Source organism: Dromiciops gliroides, chromosome 5 (assembly GCF_019393635.1).
Source record: "Dromiciops gliroides isolate mDroGli1 chromosome 5, mDroGli1.pri, whole genome shotgun sequence".
NCBI classification, from domain to species: Eukaryota; Metazoa; Chordata; class Mammalia; order Microbiotheria; family Microbiotheriidae; genus Dromiciops; species Dromiciops gliroides.
In genome coordinates, this window is record NC_057865.1 from 15,514,830 (window position 1) to 15,533,117 (window position 18,288).

General features: G+C 46.3%; 1 protein-coding gene across 3 annotated transcripts in view; it reads right to left on the reverse strand.

The window, feature by feature from the left end:
• The window catches only part of OSBPL3 (oxysterol binding protein like 3), a 155,673-nt gene that overhangs the window by 68,644 nt on the left and 68,741 nt on the right, over positions 1 to 18,288 (reverse strand). For all 3 annotated transcript variants that reach the window (XM_043966891.1, XM_043966892.1, XM_043966890.1), the window contains exons 3-7: positions 10,208 to 10,324; positions 9,984 to 10,037; positions 9,647 to 9,760; positions 3,030 to 3,197; positions 734 to 854 (exon numbers count right to left, since the gene is read on the reverse strand). In XM_043966891.1, the coding sequence (XP_043822826.1) occupies positions 734 to 854; positions 3,030 to 3,197; positions 9,647 to 9,760; positions 9,984 to 10,037; positions 10,208 to 10,324 (574 nt within the window). The remainder of the gene's footprint in view (positions 1 to 733; positions 855 to 3,029; positions 3,198 to 9,646; positions 9,761 to 9,983; positions 10,038 to 10,207; positions 10,325 to 18,288) is intronic.

Below are 18,288 nucleotides of genomic sequence, written 5' to 3' on the forward strand. Positions count from 1 at the left end.
AGGCCGAGAGGCCCAGAGGAGAGAAGGATGCTGGGGTTTGCTCAATGGAAACTCCATAGCAGCTTTGGATCCTAGATCAGAAACCAACCCCCTCATTCTACAGAGGAGGAAATGGAGGCCCCCAGAGACACAATGGCTTCTTTGAAGTGGGAGCCAGACTCCAGCACCAGGGCCCTGTCCTTTCTACCATGGCATGACCCTCCCTGCCAAGGATGCATGGCTTTAGCTGTGAGAGAGAGGGCAGTGTGGTGCAGTGGTGAGCATGATGGGCTTAGTCAGGAGAGGTCTGGGTGCAAGGCCAGCCTCCCAGGCTGACTAGCTGTGTGACCACTGGAGAGTCACTCTGCCTCCAGAAACCTCAGTTTCTCCATCCGTGGAGTGAGACCTGTAGGACCCACCCCACAGGCCCGATGAGACCTAGATGAGACAACACATGGCAGAGAACTGGGCAGATTTCAAAGCACCGTTTTAATGTCATTTGCTGTGATTATCATCACTCCATTAAATGACCAGGAGCCTGTCACGTCCCTCTGGACCTCAGTCTTCTCACCTGAGGAAGCAGAGGATTGGATGAAGAGATCCCCAATATACCCCCTGGTCGGCATGACCTCTTCTCCAATCAATTGACTTCAGGAAAAAAAAGGACAAGTGGCAAAGTGGAGAAGAGAGACAACAGAGGGAATAAAAACATCCCTTTGAAGACAAAAACCAGCGCAGGCTGGAGAGACTCTACCTTTGGAGCATTTTTCCATGTCTTCGGAAGACTGTGGCCATATGGGGAGCCTGGCTTCTCCACAGCCGAACGATAAATTACTTCCCGTCTGCAGTGAATTCTGCTTTGATATACTGCTGCGCTGTTCCACAAACAACAAAGGCGATGAGAAATGCAAATGCATCCTAGAAGTCTGGCTCAAAGGATGACAAAGTGGCCTGCCTGGAAGGGCCTGGCATGGAGACCCACTGGCCCTCTGAGGCTCAGGGATTCTGGCCCAGCAGGGCAGCAAGCCACACGGTCTGACCCTGAGCTACATTCCTTGGCTTCCCCTCTTACCAAATGACAATGACATCACAGACCCAGCCAAAGAGGAAAAATCATTTGCAATGTAGTTTTGTGAATACTTATGACCACATGAGTTTCTCCTTTCTTGGTCAGGGGGAGAACTGAGGTCAAGCTAGGTGAAAGAGACAAGAAGGAGAGGAGATGGGGAGAGGGAAAGAGAGGGAGAAAGGGAAAGGGTGATGAAAGAGAGGGAGAAGGGGAAAGAGGAGGAAAAGAGAAAAATGAGGAAAGGGAGAAAGAGGGGGAGAAAGAAACAGAGAGGAAGCCAGAGAGACAGAGAAGGACAGAGAAACAGAGAGAGGGAAGGATGGAGGGAAAGGAGAGAGGAAAATAAGGAAGGGAAGGAGAGAGGGAAGGGGAAAGGGAAGGAGGAGGGAAGAAGAGAAGAGAGGAAAGAAGAGAGAGGGAGAGAGGGAAAGACAAATGGAGAAAGAGGAGAAGAACAGGGAGAGAGATACAGAGAGAAGGAAGGAGGGAGGGAGGGAGAGCGGGAAGAAAAGAGAGGGAGGTAAAGAGAGAGGGAAGGAGGAGAGAGAGAAGAGGGAGAGAAGAGAGAGAGAGAAGAGGGAAGAGAGACACAGAGAAGAGAGAGACAGAGAGAGAGAGCACAAACACATTTCGGGATGGGGGGAGTATTCTCTTCTACATACTCTTACTGTCCTACCTGTAGTAAATCATCTGGTTACCCTAGTTTGGACTGACTGCACAAACACAGTTAAATAATTATGATTAGAGGAGAAATAGTAACAAGGAAAGAAAATATCATGAAAAGATCAGTGGATTGAATCACAAAACCCTGGGTTCAAGTCCCAGTTCTTCCATTTGAGCAACTTAAGCAAGTTTTCAAAGCTCTCTGAACCTTGTTTTTCTCATCTGTAAAATGGTGATAATAGCATTTGCATTCCCTGTCTCATGGGGGTATTATGCAGATTAAATGAGCCCTCTACATCTCTCTATATGTAACTTCTGTCTTCTAAATTTTGCTGTGCAGACACGTGTATTCATGCATGGGAAGCAGGTTACATTTTATCACAAGATCTCAGAGCTGGACAGGGCACCAGAGGCCACATAGTCCAAGCTGAACATGAAGCCTCTCTACAAATTTTTCAATGAAAACTCATCCAGCCTTTGCTTGAAGACCTCTAGAGAATGAAGACTCATGATTCCCTAAAGAAATCCATTAACTTTGGGATAACCCTCTCAGCCAGGAGTCCAAATCAGTCTCCCCCAGCCCCCTTCTCCCCTTTCTGGACCCCAGCAAAACAATCCTAATCCCTCTTTGACACAGCTGTCCTTCTAATACTTAAAGGCAGTTCTCCTGCCTCATCACCCTGACCCCAGAGTCTTCTCTTCTCCAGGCTAAATATTTCTAGTTTCCTCAAATGAACTCCACGTACTCAAAACTCGAGGTCCTTCATGATGCTGGTTACCCTCCTCTGGACACTATCCAGCTTGCCAATATGTGGCCCCCAGAATGAAAGACTCCAAATGTATCTGAATCAGGACAGAGCAGGAAACACTACCGCCGTCCTTGTCCAGACAATAAACAGATGCATAGCTATCCATTACCTCTTTCCAAACCCTCACTCCCTACAGATCTGGGTGTTGGGGATGCGAGGGGTCCTTCCTCACTTTCCTTCCTTCCTTCCTCCCTCCCTCCCCTTCCTCCCTTCCTCCCTCCCTCCCCTTCCTTTTTTCTTTCCTCCCTCCCCTTCCTCTCTTCCTCCCTCCCTCCCTCCCTCACCTTCCTTCCTCCCTCCCTCCCTCCCTCCCTCACCTTCCTTCCTCCCTCCCTCACCTTCCTTCCTCCCTCCCTCCCTCTCCTTCCTCCCTCCCTCCCTCCCTCTCCTTCCTCCCTCCCTCCCATTCCTTCCTTCCTCCCTCCCTCCCCTTCCCTCCTTCCTCCCTCCCTCCCTTCTTCCCTCCCTCTCTATGCCTAGATTCTCACTGCCAAACCACCTGCTATTACCTTTCTATTGGAAACAGAGTCAAATATTCCAGATGAAGAGTCCGTGACAGTGGATGCAGAGAAAAAATGGTTAACATCCCGTGGGAACATGGCAATCTCATTTTGCCGGTATACTCGGTGGTGACGGAGCTTGGCCACCCACTCATCAAAGACCTCCTCGGACTTCACCTAAAACAGAGACATGAGGTCGGGCAAGACACTAAAAATGGTCTTTATCCATCAAAAGCAGGCACTGGCTCTTCCTATGGCCTCCACTGGAAACCCTGCTGTGTGGAGTACATGCTAGAGCCTCCACAGTTGGCCCCTCCCCATAGCGCCTGCACAGAACAGGTGCATAATAAATGCTGACTGACGTAAGCTGCATTGGGATGTCCGAATTCTGATCTATAAGGCTGGGGATGGGGGGCAGTCTGTGGAGGAAATGAGAAGTACATATATAGGCACATGGAATATGTTTGGCCATGGTGAGTCCAACTGCTACACTACTTTGAAAACAATCACATTTGTAACAAATAACACATAGGTTTATGATTCTGACCTGCCTTCCAAAGCATTTCTAGGATTCTCTAAGCTACAAGCCCCGGCAGCTAGGTGGTACAACGGATAGAGCACTGGCCTGGAATCAGGAACACCTGAGTTAAAATCTGGCCTCAGATACTTACAAGCTGTGTGACCCTAGGCAAATTACTTAGCCTTATTTGCTTTAGTTTCCTCCCCTGGAAAATGAGCTAGAAAAGGAGATGACTAGCCACTCCAGTATCTTTGCCAAGAAAATACCAGAGACCATGAAGAGTCAGACATGACTGAAACAATTTAACAACAACAAAAGAGACAGAAACCCCTAGTTCCCCCTCTTTGGCTCACCAGATGTGCTGTTCATTCTCTCTCTGAATAAGCCTGTCTTGCAATATGATAGAAAATATCAGCAGGTACTAAATGTGTCCCTGGGGCTCAGAGATTATTTGTTCTGCTGAATTTTCACCAGGTCAGAAGCTCCTTGCCCAAATTGGGGCAAGTGAACAGGATTTCAAAATGTCTTCTTCAAAGTTCAACAAAACTTTTACGTTTGGGTATGAAATCGCTAACCTGCCTTGAGGGTCCAAAGGGGAGACACTTCTTGGGAAAAAACCAGCAACATTAAAATATTGCAATGGCTGAGCTCAATCTAACAAGCAGTCTATAAGTACCCACTATGTGGAAGCACTGTGGCTACAAAGACAATAGAGAAAGATACACCAGACAAAAATGCAGCCATCCTTCCCCTCAAGGGCTTACATTTTATTGGGCTGATACAATATATACCCAGAGAATTTGATACAAAATATATACACAAAACCTTTCGGGAAAGGGAGGAATCAGGAGCTGTCTTGTGAAGGAAGTGACATCTGAGCTAAGCCTCATGTGAAGGAAGAGACTCTATGAGGTAGAAACAAGGGAGAAAGAGACAAGTTATTGGAAACAAAGCTTTTCTAAGCTTTAAAAATTAAACAAATGAATTACTTTGGAAGCACCTGCTGCCTTTAGATGGTGGACAAAACTGTAACCCTGGGCAAGTCACTTAACCATCAGAGACTCAGTTTCTTTATCTGTAAAATGGGAGTGATAATAGCACCTACCTTCCAGGGGCTGTCGTGAGGATCAAATGAAATTGCTTATGTAAAGCACTCTGTAAACCATAAGAGTACTACACAGCTGAATGCTGATGAATGTGAATCATTCATCCTCTAGACTGGTCATGTGTATTCTAATTCACATGATTTGAAGTGACAATTGTATCAAATATGGTTAGTGGTTTCAGCCCAACAGAAATATCCACTACAAATTTGCCTAACATAACCACTTCATTATTTGCGCTAGCCAGAACCTCTACCTGTAAATGCTAGCTATTACCACTGTTATTAATATTAATATAATGCAGCCTCCTCCTTGCCTCATGCTTTATTTAGCGCTTGTAAATTGCAACTTTTCTAGAAACTCGAGTTACTAGCTAACAATTCTTTTCACGGATTATTGACTTTTTTTTTTTTTTTGGTGAGGCAATTGGGGTTAAGTAACTTGCCTAGGGTCACACAGCCAGTAAGTATTAAGTGTCTGAGGCCGAATTTGAACTCAGGTCCTCCTGACTCCAGGGCCGGTGCTCTATCCACTGCGCCACCTAGCTGCCCCTTCATGGCCTATTAACCAGGTTAGTAGTTAATATTTTCAAAGGGCTCTGAGATGATCATTTGTTTTCATTTACCAGACCAAAAGCTTCATGGGAGCTTTTCTACACTCCCTTTTTATCCTTTATCATGGAATTTGGCAAATGTCTCCATACACACAATGAAACACCCTTGGAAACTCCTCCAATGTCTAAGACCCCTGATAAAATCCAAAGTGGAAAAAAATCAGAGCCAATTCTGGTAGGACTTCTGTTAGTTGTATGGTGTAAGGAGGGAATAAGCAATTCTGTACCATCTACTATGGGCCAGATGCTGTCAAAGAGTTTTACAAATAGTATGGCATTTGATCCTCACAATAAGTCTTCGAGGCTGATGCAGTTATTATTTCCATTTTGCAGTTGAAAAGACTGAGATAAGCAGAGGTCAAGTGGCTTGACCAGTCACACAGCTAGTGAGTAGCTGGGGGGGGGGGGGCGCGGCGCCAGGGTGAAATTACATGGGAAGTGACAAGAGTAATGTCAGAAAAGTTTCTGAATTTGTTTTGTTTTGTTTTTAAACAGAGGTTCATGTTAGAATTGCAACCAGAGTATTAGGTAATGATCGACTGTTTCAGGAAGACGATACACACCTCCCTCCACCACCATCATCTCATCCAGCAGCTTCCCTAATTACATATTAGGGAAACATTTCACATGCCAATTTCTTCAAGTGCCTTTTCCTGCCCAGATGAGGTCAACACAGCCAAGTCTTCATGACAGAGACAGATTAGATGGGTACCGTGAACTCCACCATTTTAAAGGCTTTTCCTTAATTAAAGATAATGCCCCAAACACACTTTGCTCCTAATTCTTTTATGTTCCCATTCTATGGGGTGGAGAGGTCAATAAGTAACAAAATGACCAAGGCCTGGCTCTGTCTGCAGAGCTCAGTCACCCTCAAGAAGTCACTTCCCCCTCTCTTGGTCTATGAAGGAGAAGAAGCATGGTTAAAGTAGACCAGAGAATCTCAATGGTCCCAAACAACTCCAACAAGGCAGGTTCCACTCTGCCGGGAGTGTGGGGCATGTTTAATAAATATTGAAGTGGTTGACAAGCACAGCTGTTGAGGACTCTATTATTTGGGATTCTCTATTAACTCCCTACATCTTCTACTCTCCAATGACCATTCATCAGAGAAAGCCTAAATTATGTTCATTATTGTTTTATTGCTATGTTGGGGGTAAGATGGTGTAATGCATAGGGGTCAGTTTAAGAGTTAGGTCCCTTATCTTCTCAATCAACCACCTAGAACTGATTAAGTGCCTACTATGTGCTAGGCCCAGGGGCTACAAATACAGGTGTGAGACTCAAACTCCCTCAGGGAGCTTACATTCTCTCAGTGTCCTGGAGAATGTGAAAGGACCCCAAGTGATAGACCAGTGATAGACCAGCACTGAAATTCCCACAGCTAGGGGCTCCTAACAGTGAGGGAGTAACTGGTCCAAACCAAAGAGAGACCAATTTTGAGGTTCTCCAGGGAGAGAGGCAGGGCCCAGACCCTCTCAACTAACATAGACTAGCACCTTTCTGAAGCTTAGAGCCTTACAATGTTGCCTCAAGCACACACAGAGAAGTTAACTGACATGCCCAGGGTCACACAGCCAGGATATATCAGAAACAGGATTTGAACCCATGTCTTCCTGGCCCCAGAGCCAGCCCTCTTTCCACTAGGTCATGCTACCTCTTCTTGGAAAATCAATTTTCTAGGTATGTTGTATATACACGAAATATCTATCAACCAGAATATTTCATTTACGCAGAACATTCTGTGCTGTGCCAGAGCTAGAAAGCACACAGTTTACTGAACAAGGCTTCTTTGAGAATAAATGAGGAAACAGCCCGGCCTCCCTCAGGGTAGGGGGGGAGGACGGGAGGCAGGACAAACAGGACTCATGGCTTTCACATACAATTTTTGAAAAAAGCCACACTGCCCACAAATGTGCATAATCGCCAACCCCCTTCCTCTGACAAGCAACACACACACACACACACACACACACACACACACAGACCCATACATACCACCACCAGGATGTCAAGATTTAAGAGGTAAGGAAGCATTTTTTGGTTCCACCTCAGACCTGAAGGGGAATGAGTTCTACAATTACCCTCTTTTTGAAAACCACCCATGCCCATCTGAGTGACCTAGGAACTCATCATCTCCTGAGTAGTCCTGGGCCTTAATAACCAAGCAACCAGTATTTCTTTGTGCACCTGTGTCCTCAGCTCAGCACCAGGTACTACAGGGGATATGTGAGGAAAAGGATACAATCCTTGACCATCTCTAAGGTCATGGAGTTTTGGGGTTGAGGGGCTTTAAAGACTCTTCATTTTACATATGAAGACACCCAAGCTCTGAAGGTGGCTTGACTTAAGTCAAGGTCTCAGTCACTGTGAGGTACCTTAGGTCGGTTTCTCTACCCCAGCTTACAAGCCTGGGACCATCTTCTTCTGTTGCTGGAACACTCTGAGACAGTGTCCCCAGCTTTTGGGAGAACAGACTGCTTTGCATTTGCTTAGAGGCTTGAGATCAACTAGGGTCAAGTGACTAATGACCACCAACCTCCTGAGCCCTTTGTGCCCTCACCTTGTGAGATCCCTTTGGGTCCTGACTCTCTCACCCAGTCAGCTAGCTCTCCCACTCAGCTTTGCATCACCTACAGATGTGATTAGTAGGATATCTCAGCCTCAAACCAAGTTTCTGATTATTTTTTTAAATGCTTGAGCACATATATGTATAACCTATATCTGATTGCTTACTGCCTCAGGAAGGGGAGGAGGGATAGAATTTGGAACACAAAACTTTAAATAAAAATGTTTATTCTACAAAAAAAAAAATGCATGATCAATTTGTGGGAAGAGAATAGAATGCCTTCCTCTCAATGCTGGGAATCTCCCCAAACTCTGGAGAAAGGGGGTGTGGCAAAGAGAGCCATGGACAGACTGGCCAATCAGCTTCACACTCTGCCAAGAGAGGCTATGCACGCTAAGGATGGGACCAAACTGATTAGCCGAGCTCCTCAGGAATTCCGGGGAGTCCCCAAACATTAGGAATCTCCCAGAACCCTCTCAATATATTGGCGTTGGGGATGGAGGCCAGTACCCCTCATGGAGGCCAGCCAGGGCACACGAGGCATCTACCATACACAGCTGATAGATTTTAGGAGACATGATCTGACCTACCAATACAACCACAGGCTGATGGATGTTTTGGCCACAGAAACTCTTAGAGAGGATTGAGTAACTCGCAACTTTTGAACTTCATATTCAATTCCCTGAGCCTCTCTTTTATTAATATAAGCATTCATGGAAATAAATTTTCCTCTAAAAGGAATGTCTTATATGCATTCCATAAATTTTGTCAAGCCCCATTATTTATGATTCTCTTTAATGTAATTTTCCATTGACTAATTTGTAGAGGGGATGAGATCTGCAGCCCTGAACAGAACACCCACAGTGAGGGAACCCCAGCTCTGTGGTATTATTGAAGTAGACTTGGATTTGCATGATAATGAGTCACAACAGACTTCTCATATACATCATCAGTAGAGTTTTTTGAGATCCCCAAGAGGAACATCATTATTTTTACAGGTCTTTTATTTGTAGTTGTATCATAAATATTTTTATACCATTATTCCTATATCATTGGGTTTTCTTATATTGCCTTATGTAATATAATTCAATGCAATTTAATACAACATAGCAAAGTAACATAATATGTCATATAAATAACAATCAACTTGGGGTTATCTAGGGAGCTGATGGTACAGTGTTGGGTCTAAAGTCAGAAAGACTTGAGTTCAAATCCAGTCCCAGATACTTATTAGCTGTGTGACCTTAGGCAAGTCACTTAACCTCTGATTGCCTCAGTTTCCCTGGGGATGTTAATAGCACCTACCTCTAGAATTGATGTGAGGATCTAATGAGATAATATTCATAAAGCCTGGCACATTTTAGGCACTTAATAAATGTTGCCTGCTTTCTTTCTTTCCTTCCTTTCTTCCTCTCTCGCCTTCCTTCCTTGACCAGTGTTTCACTGATACTCCCAATGTTCCCAAGTACAGGTGAGCACCTTATCTGTCACTTAGGGTCTTAAGAGCTTTTTCTAGGGCACTATCAGATTAGGTGATTTACCCAGGGTGACACAGTTTGTGTCCAAGATGGAATTTAAGTCTGGGTCTTCCGGCCTTCAAGGCCAGCTCTTTTTCACGATTTCATCATACGGCACATGGGAGCCTACAGTATCCCCTTGGGCCTCCCTGAAACCCTGGAAGATGGGTACAATGGTTATTACTATCCCAAGGTCACACATCATGTGAGGGTCAGGGAGCCAGTGCCAAGTCTGAGCCAATTCTAAGCAGCCAAGCACTGGTCATGATGGGCACCATGATGGAGCCCCTGTGGGAATCAGCCTTACCTTCAGATGATAGATGTGCTCCTCTGTATCGAGGTCTATGCATTTTGAGGATTTCTTGACGGACATCACGGAAAGCCCGACATCAATGGACCCGTGGAGCTTCTCTCTCTCTATCTGGTCAGAATCACATCACACTGGAATGAGCACCATGGCCTGCAGGGCAGGGTTTCCAGCTCCAGTCCCTTTAGGGCCCATCTCAAAAAGGGGGGTGGCCACCTCCTGCCCCCCCCAGCTCTTTACTTTTCAGGGACATGCTATTGACCAACTGGACAAGCTTTCCAACTCTGATGAAGACGGGGTCCTTTGGGGCATATGTGAACAAGGATTAGACACTTACATCAGCCAGGTTCTTGGCATACTTCAAGATCCCTTTCTCCAAGAAGAAGAATCTCTGTTGGAAGAAAAGCTCATGTTATTGAGGGGGTCTGAGGCAAACCAAACTAGAAAAGTGGCTTTAAGGGAGTTTCTCCACATAGGGAGCCTAGCTGGGCCTGGAACCCTCACCCAAAGTGACCAAGCATGAAGCTGCAAGTGGAGGGGAGGCAAGCTTTGGATCCCTACCTTGTGCCAGCCTTTGAGTGGCCACTTCCTCTTCTTCAGCAGGAAGCCCTTCTGTATCTGGGGCTCCTGGGTGAAATTCATTTCTCCCCGGAGTCCTTCCACCACTTCCCAGCTGTCCTGCTCAAAGGAGAGAATCCACATGAAAAGGTCACTTTTTAAAAAAGGAAATGTCCTTCTTTACTTAAGAAAGATGTGAGACAACACAGCAGCTGACCCACCCAAGCCCCAGGTATTCCTCCTCTCCAAACCTACTCTGTATTAGCTCCCTACCCCCCAACGCTTGTTCCCCAGACAGTTCTCTACTTTTCCCTTTTGTCTGCAGTCAGAGAATGATGATTAAAGGAAACAAACTTTTGCTGCGATTTTCCCCCATGAGAGCGTCTCGCAGATTCTATTTTTGCTTGCCCTGACACATCTTCAGAGCACTAACATCCTTAACATGCAGGGATCAAGGGGAATTGAAGCTAATGTCAGATTTTCTTGCATTAGAATAGACATTAGAAAGAGACTAGGGCCTCAACATGAATAGAGAAAATGGGAGAGACAAAAGGAGAGAGAAAGAGAGAAGGGAAGGAGGAGAGAGGAAGGGGGAGAGAGAGGGAGGGAGGGAAAAAGAGAGGAAGGGAGAGGAGGAGAGGGGGAGAAGGAAGGATGGCTAGGTTTGGTGTCCTAAGATCATAGGAGACTGAGAGCCAGAGGGGCCCTCCAAGTTCATCTAGTCTGACCCCTTGGGTTTTTCAGATAAGGAACAAAGGTGGTCCAGTGATTTGTGCCAGGTTCCACATATCATTAATGGTAGAACTGGGGTTCCACATGAGGTCTTCCTGCCTCTGAAGGCAGCGCACTACTCATATGCCGAGCTCCCTCTCCTTTGAGTTCACTCAGTTTGTCTTCAGCACTCTCTCCCCTCTCCTCTGCAGGGCCCTTGTGCTGACCCTGGCTTCCCAGCCTTTCCCACTGAGGGCCTCCTCCTTCTTAGCCCCCAGGGCATCACATCATGAAGCACTTAGCAAGCTTCCTCACAGGTTCTCAGCAGCCATCTACTCAAATCCATCCACATATCAAAACCCTGACATATGGCCAGCCAGTCTTTGCTTGGAGACCTTTGCCTACCACCTCTGCAGCCTGCCCATCCCACCCTGGGCAGCTGTTAGGAAGCTTTTCATGGCATCAAACCCAGATCTGCCCCTTTGTGCCACCCTCTACCCCCTCCCCACAATGTTGGGCCTTCCCTGTGGGGCCAAACCTTTATCCATGTGACAATCCTTCAAATACGTGCTGGTAACACAAACCCATGGATGGAAATCTGTAGCAAAACCTGCCTCTTGTCTCTTACCCACCATGGAACACATCTAGATGTCCTTGGGAAAGGAAGAGGGTCTCCTTCACTAGTCTCAATGGATGCATTTTGAAGAGTCCAGAGATAAGGGAAATCAACATTTGTTTGTGAGACAAACTGTTGGAAGATTTCCTCCAAGTTTCTCCTTTTAATACCTCTGATTAGAACAGGGATAAAATCTAACAGTCAATCAAACAGACACCGTGCTAGGTAATGAGGATACAAATTTAGGTACCCCCTGAGGTATTGAGGTCCAAGGATGAATTTCTGTTGACACTGATCATTTCTGAGCAGGTCATTCTTCAGTGTTAGAAGCAATACTTGGGGTATGTCCAATTTGTTTGAGCCAAAAGACTTGGATTACTAGTCCTCGAACACTACATTTTTTCCCCAAAGTTGTTTTAGAAAATAGAAAAAGGTTTTGCCCATAGGCAAGAAGAGAACTAGTATTCTAGGTCAAGAAGGCTTCAGGATTTTGGGCTGGAACTCAACTGCCCCTCTTGAACATTGGAGGTGAGATTCCAACCAACCAAGCAAGCACTGAGGAAGGCTGGGGACGTCACCTGGTGTTGTGGGACCTCCATGGTGATTAAAATGGCATTGGCTAGGAAACTCTCTGGGCACATACGAAAGACTCATACATTTCAGAAGCAGCCAACATGAGAATCTTTTTTGTTTGATTATAATTATTCATTCCAAGGGGCAGCTTCTTTTGGGGGATGGAAGGGTAAGTTGGTGGGTCGTGAGAGAGATGTAAAAAAAGGGGTGGGGGGGGGAAAACATCAACATTTAAAATAGAAGAAAACCAAAAGTTATCTGGAAAAGGACATAGACAAATGGTAGTCATATTAAATTTAATACATACTTAAACTGTACATAATCGATCTTGGATGAAATTAGAAATGGACAATATTCAAAATCTTCTCTGTTTTTCTTTGTATACGGAAACAGTTGTTTTTGTTGGTGATTAAGCTCATAATAAAAAAGAAAGTTTATTTAAAAGAAAAGAAAAAGAATCCTTCCTGAGGCTGAAGAGGAAAAGAATTCATTCCCTGGCCTAAACATCCATCACCCCCTTTTGGGGCCCCTTTCTTGATCACGAGTCTTTTCAAATCAGCTTTCATTTTCTTTTCCCCCTTTCTCATCTCAGTTATTCTTTATCCTTCCACACGGCCAAGTCCTATCGAGTCATCCCTTACAGAGCCTCTCATATCTGGTCCTTCTTCTCCAACCCTCCCACCAACACCGAAATCCCAGCTCTTATCCCTTTATTTTTTCCATTACTTACCAGTAAGAACATTGTCCCCTAGTCAGACTAGCTTCACTTATGTCTGGACAGTATCCCCAGCCCTTAAAATAGAGCCTGCTACAGACCATTTAATAGGTACCCTTTCAGTCAGTCAGTCAACAAGCATTTAAGAAGCACCTACTGTGTCAAGCATTATGCCACATGCTAGGGATACAAAGAAAGGCCACCCCCTCCCCCAAATAAACAAAAATCCCAGCTCCTGCCTTCAGGGAGCTCCCAATCTGAGGGGGAAGATGGTAACATGCAAACAACCATCTACAAGCAAGAAATACATAGAGTACACAGGAGGTGATCAGCCCGAGGGAAGACCCCAGCATCACAGGGATTACTCAGTTCTTTTGTTCTCCGTCGCCATATTTGTCTTCTCTGAATCCCTACAGATCCATAAAGTGAACTGCAGAGCCTGGGCTCACTTGTTACGATAATTAGCTTGCTGTAACCCTGGTTGGGAGAGGGGAGTGCAAAGTAACTGCCCCTCCTTGGGGCTCCCTCCAGTGGTTCCCCACTTTGGCTTTAGGCCAAAGATCAGTTCTAAACTTAGTCATTATCACCCCAGGCAGAGGCCGGGCACTCTCTCTAGTCATACCTACCTCTAGCTAACCAGGGCTTTTCGGGCTGAGTCAAAATTCCGTTTACTAGAAACATTTTGGGAATTGGGGAAAGAGTGAGCCTTTTCTTGGGGCTTTCTGCATGCTCCAACCCAATATTCCTGTAGGGTCAATTGCTCTTTTTCTCTCCCATCTCTGCCACAGCTGTTATTCTCCCCTTATTCCATGCTTGCTCCAGTTCCCTCTCCCCACTCCCAAGTGGAAGCAACTTCTCTCTCTTAGATGACTTCCTTAGGGAGCTGGACACACCTCTTATTCACACTCAGTTGTCATCAACTGATTCAACTGAAACCTATTTGCACCAATGAGTCAAGGCACCAGCCCCAAAGTACGGTTTCAGTTCTACCCTTAGAATAAGAGTTGAAGGGGGATGGGGGCACTCAGGCATCGACTAGCCTAACCTCCTCAATGAACAGAAAATGAAACCGAGGCAAGCAAAGGGAAGTGACTTGCTTAAGGTTAATGGCTAAAAAAAGGAGAGACTGAGGCCAAGGGCTAAGCAAGATCTCATGGGAAAGTTGTCCTCTCTATACAAAGATGATGCTTTCAGCTGCTCTAGAAGCAACTAAGAACCCAATGGAGAAAGTTCTGGTCCTGCAGTCAGAAAGAGCTGAGTTCTAATTCAGCCTCAAATATTTCCTAGCTCTGTGACCCCTTGGTAAGTCACTTAATGTATCAGCTTCAGTTTCCTCAGCTATAAAATGGAGAAGATAATAATGGCACCTACCTCCCAGGGTGGTTGTGAAGACCAAAGGAGACTATCTTTGTAAAGCACTTAACACAGTGCTTGGCACAGAGTAGGCACTTGATCAGTGCTTGTTCCCTTTCCCCCTCCCTCCCAACTCCATGATGCCTGAAGATCTTTGGTCTTCAGGGAGGTTATGCCAGGGCTAGCTCAGTAGAACATGAACACAGCTGAGCTGACGCTGTGACCTGTCCGATGTCATCGGCACCCTTAAGGTCATACTCGTCATAAAAGGGCGAAAGACGGAAAAAGCCCCTGCGTACCGCTGCTCCAGCCTCACGTCAGAGAGGAGGCTGGCACTGGCGCTGGCGTCTGGTGACCAGCACAGTCTGCTCCCAGAACTGCCTAATAAAGGGGCCAAAGATAGAACTCACTTTGACGTGGGGAGGTAACCAGGCGTTTATTCCTGTTCCTGGGCTAGTGGAAGGTCATTTTCATCTTGCTGAGTCGCTGAATTGTGAGCATTTTCCTCCAGGGCAGATGTCTCTGCTCCCGGCATTTCAGATGCTGTGGATACACAAGCCTGGCCCAGACAGGGCCAGCAAAGGCACCGACAAACAGATTTGGACCTTTCCTTCAGCTCTTCCAGCAGCTGTGCACCCACGACAGGGGACATGGGGCTGCTGTTTCCATGCTTCGGGACCCTCTTATCTGGTCTGGCTCGGGACAGAGATGTTCTGGGTAATAGTATTACCCAAGAGGCTGCTTCTGGGTTATCCACTTTAAAGAATTAGTGTACCGCAAAATAGACTTAATGCTAAAAATAAACAGAACCTAATTTCCTTAAAGACTCAAAAGGAAAAAACCTGAGTCCAGGAGTTGGAGGGTCAGAGTTTGAGCCTGGCTCTGACACTACATGTGTGTGACCTGAGTGTCAGTTACTTAGTGCTTATGTTGGCTCAGTTTCATCTTCTGGAAAATGGGGGAAATAATAATCTTTGTACCACCCATCTAAAAAGGCTGCAGTGAAGAGAGGAAGGGGAAGTACCGGCCCTGGCTCTGGGGAGAGCATGAGGCTAGGAGTTAAGAAGAACAGACTTCAAATCCAGCCTCAGACACTTACTAGCTGTATGACCCTCAGTGCAATTCATACCAATGGAAATTTCCAGTGAGGAAACTCTTCCTTAGGCAGGTCTGCCCCTTCTGGGCAGCTTAGTATCTTAGGAGTTGCTGGGGTACTAAGAGGTTTCATGATCATATAGCCTAGATGGGAGAGCTCCCCCATTCAATTGTAAGCTCCCTGAAGGCAGGGACTGTCTTTTGCTTCTACTTGTATCCCCAGAGCTTAGCATAGTGCCTGTTGGGGGGGGGTTGTTTTTTGTTGTTGTGTCCCTTCAATAAGATGTGACTCTTTGTCACCCCATCTGGGGTTTTCTTGGCAAAGATACTGGAGTGGTTTGCTCTTTCATTCTCTGGATCATGGTACAAATGAGGAAACTGAGGCAAACAAGGGTAAGTGACTTGCCCATAGCTCGTCAGTATCTGAAGCTGGATTAGAACTCAGAAAGATGAGTGCTCCTGACTCCAAGCCTGGCACTCTATCCACTGTGCCAATCCAACTCTAACCCTAAATTCACCCAGCACATAGTAGGTGCTTAGTAAATGCTTACTGATTGACTACCATACCAGAGGCAAGTCTTGATTTTTTTTTGTTGTTGCAGGGCAACGAGGGTTAAATGACTTGCCCAGAGTCACACAGCTAGTAAGTGTCAAGTGTCTGAGGCTGGATTTGAACTCAGGTACTCCTGAATCCAGGGTTGTTGCTTTATCCACTGTGCCAACTAGCTGCCCCCAGGTCTTGATATTTTTAAATGATTGTGGATTGATGATGAGAAATAGAGCATTAAACAAGGGTACTGTAATCATTTGAATTCTTACCTATCACTATATTGAAGGTAGGTGGAAGTCTGGGCTCACGAGGGCTTCCAATTATTGATAGGGTGAGTGGAAAATCAATTTTCCATGGCTACTTTTTTGTTTTAATCTCTAATGCCCTCATTGATGTTCCCTGCTTAGGTTCCTGTCCTTAGGTGCCAGTCCTGCTCCACTGGCAACTGAGGCAGGTTAATGGAGGACAGTAACAGACATACTAGGGGCAGCTAAGTGGCGCTGCAGCAGATAGAGTGTCAGGCTGGGCTTCAGGAAGACTAGTCTTCCTGAGTTCAAATCCAGACTCAGCTGTGTGACCCCGGGCAAGTCACTTCACCCTGTTTGCCTCAGTTTCCTCATCTGTAAAAACGTCAATCCCGTGCCCCTAATCACACCTCCCTGGGTGGGTGTGAGGATCAAACTAGATAACATAAATAAAGCTCCCTTAAAAGACTCCATAAACGCTGTAGCTGCCGCCATCATCATCATAGATAACCCCTGATGATGCCTCTGGTTCTAGATTCTTTGGTTCTTCCTACCTTGGATAATTCACTTCCTCTCTCAGGGATCAGTCTCAGCATCCTGAGAGAACTGAGTCCTTTCCCATCCTAAGTCCTGTGAGTCATCTGGTGGTGGAGGAGCTGCTACTCTGCACAGTATAGGGAGTTTCCTCACCCGAGAGTTCCTATACCCAGGAATCACAGGTCCCAAAACTATCCCTATCATGGAACGGAGCTGCCTCCCTTGGCCAGAACATTTAGTGTATGATGGGAAGAGTGGAAAAGCAGGGTCATGCCAAGCCATAAAGATCCTTGAATGTCAGACAAGGAAGACTAACGAAAAGTAGGAAATAGGGAGCCACTGAAGGAACTCTGAGTAGATGTGTGCATGCACACACCTACACAAAACACACATGTGCACCACATATGTACACACCCCACATGCACACATATGCATGTACATGCATGCATGTAGTTACTTTTCCCACCCCCACTTGGCTACTTTCCTAGACTTCATCATCTCCAGAAACTCATTATTCTACAAGACAGGAACAGTTCAGAAGCTCTTCAGCCTGTTTCCCAGCCTGGCTCGAGTGACGTCATGTCCCTGAGCAGGGCAGCCTGCCCCTCCCCCACCATTTCATTTTCCTTTTATGTGTCAGCTCTGACCAAAGATCGATCACACCAGAAGGCAGCATGTGCTTTAGGAGCCACACAGTTTAGAGGAAACCATGCAGGGTTCTGCGTCAGCAGCCAGGCTCTCCTGACACCCTTGCTCTGCTATTCAATGCCCAGGAGAACCTAATAAGCCACTTTTCTCCTGGCCTCAGATTGCTCATTTATAAAAGAAAGAGGTTAGACTAGATGACGGGTAGAGTTCTTTCCAGCTCTCGACCCCAAGACCCTTATAAGGGACATCAACAACCAACAGCACGGGAACTCAGAAGAGAGACTGGGGGTGCGATGAGCTTGGGTCCAAGCAGGAAAAAAAGAGGAAGGCACTCTAGGCACCAGGAATGACATGGGCAAAGGATCAGAGGTGGGAATATGCTCGTCTGGACCCCCATCCAGGTGGAGGGAAGGGTTTGTGCATGAGGCGTATTGTCCCTCTTCCAGGGTCTTCCCACAATTCCTCTGGCTTCCTCAGAGCTTCCCATCTGCCATCTGCTCCTGGACTCAAATTCTAATGAAATGGAATCAGGCACTACCTCGATGCGCCCCTCCCTATCAAAGGGTGGCTGGTTCTTCTAGTGTTACAAGCTTACTGTATGCCAAGTGTTCTGGGGGGAGGGGGAGGGGGGAGGGGGAAGGGGAGGGGGAAGGAGAGGGGGAAGGGGAGGGGGAAGGGGAGGGGGAAGGGGAGGGGTCCCAAGAAAAAGGCAAGCTTCAAACCCTCAAAGAGCTTACATTGGAACTCAGTAGGAAAGAGCTCTGGATTTAGGGAGGGGAGGCTTGGGTTGGAAGCCTAGAATTTTGTGTGATGTCCTACTTCCACTCTCTCAGACTCCATTTCCTCATCTGTAAAGTGAGAAGCTGGCATTTTCATGACCTGCCTCCCAGGACTGTCACAGAGACCACTCAGCCATTCTTGTGTGTTTTCTGAGTGCACCCTTAGGGCCCATGCCATTTTCAGACAATTCTAATTCTTAGGAAATTCTTCCCTACATTTGAGCTAAAATCTGCTTCCCTGGGTACTTTTAGCCATGAAACT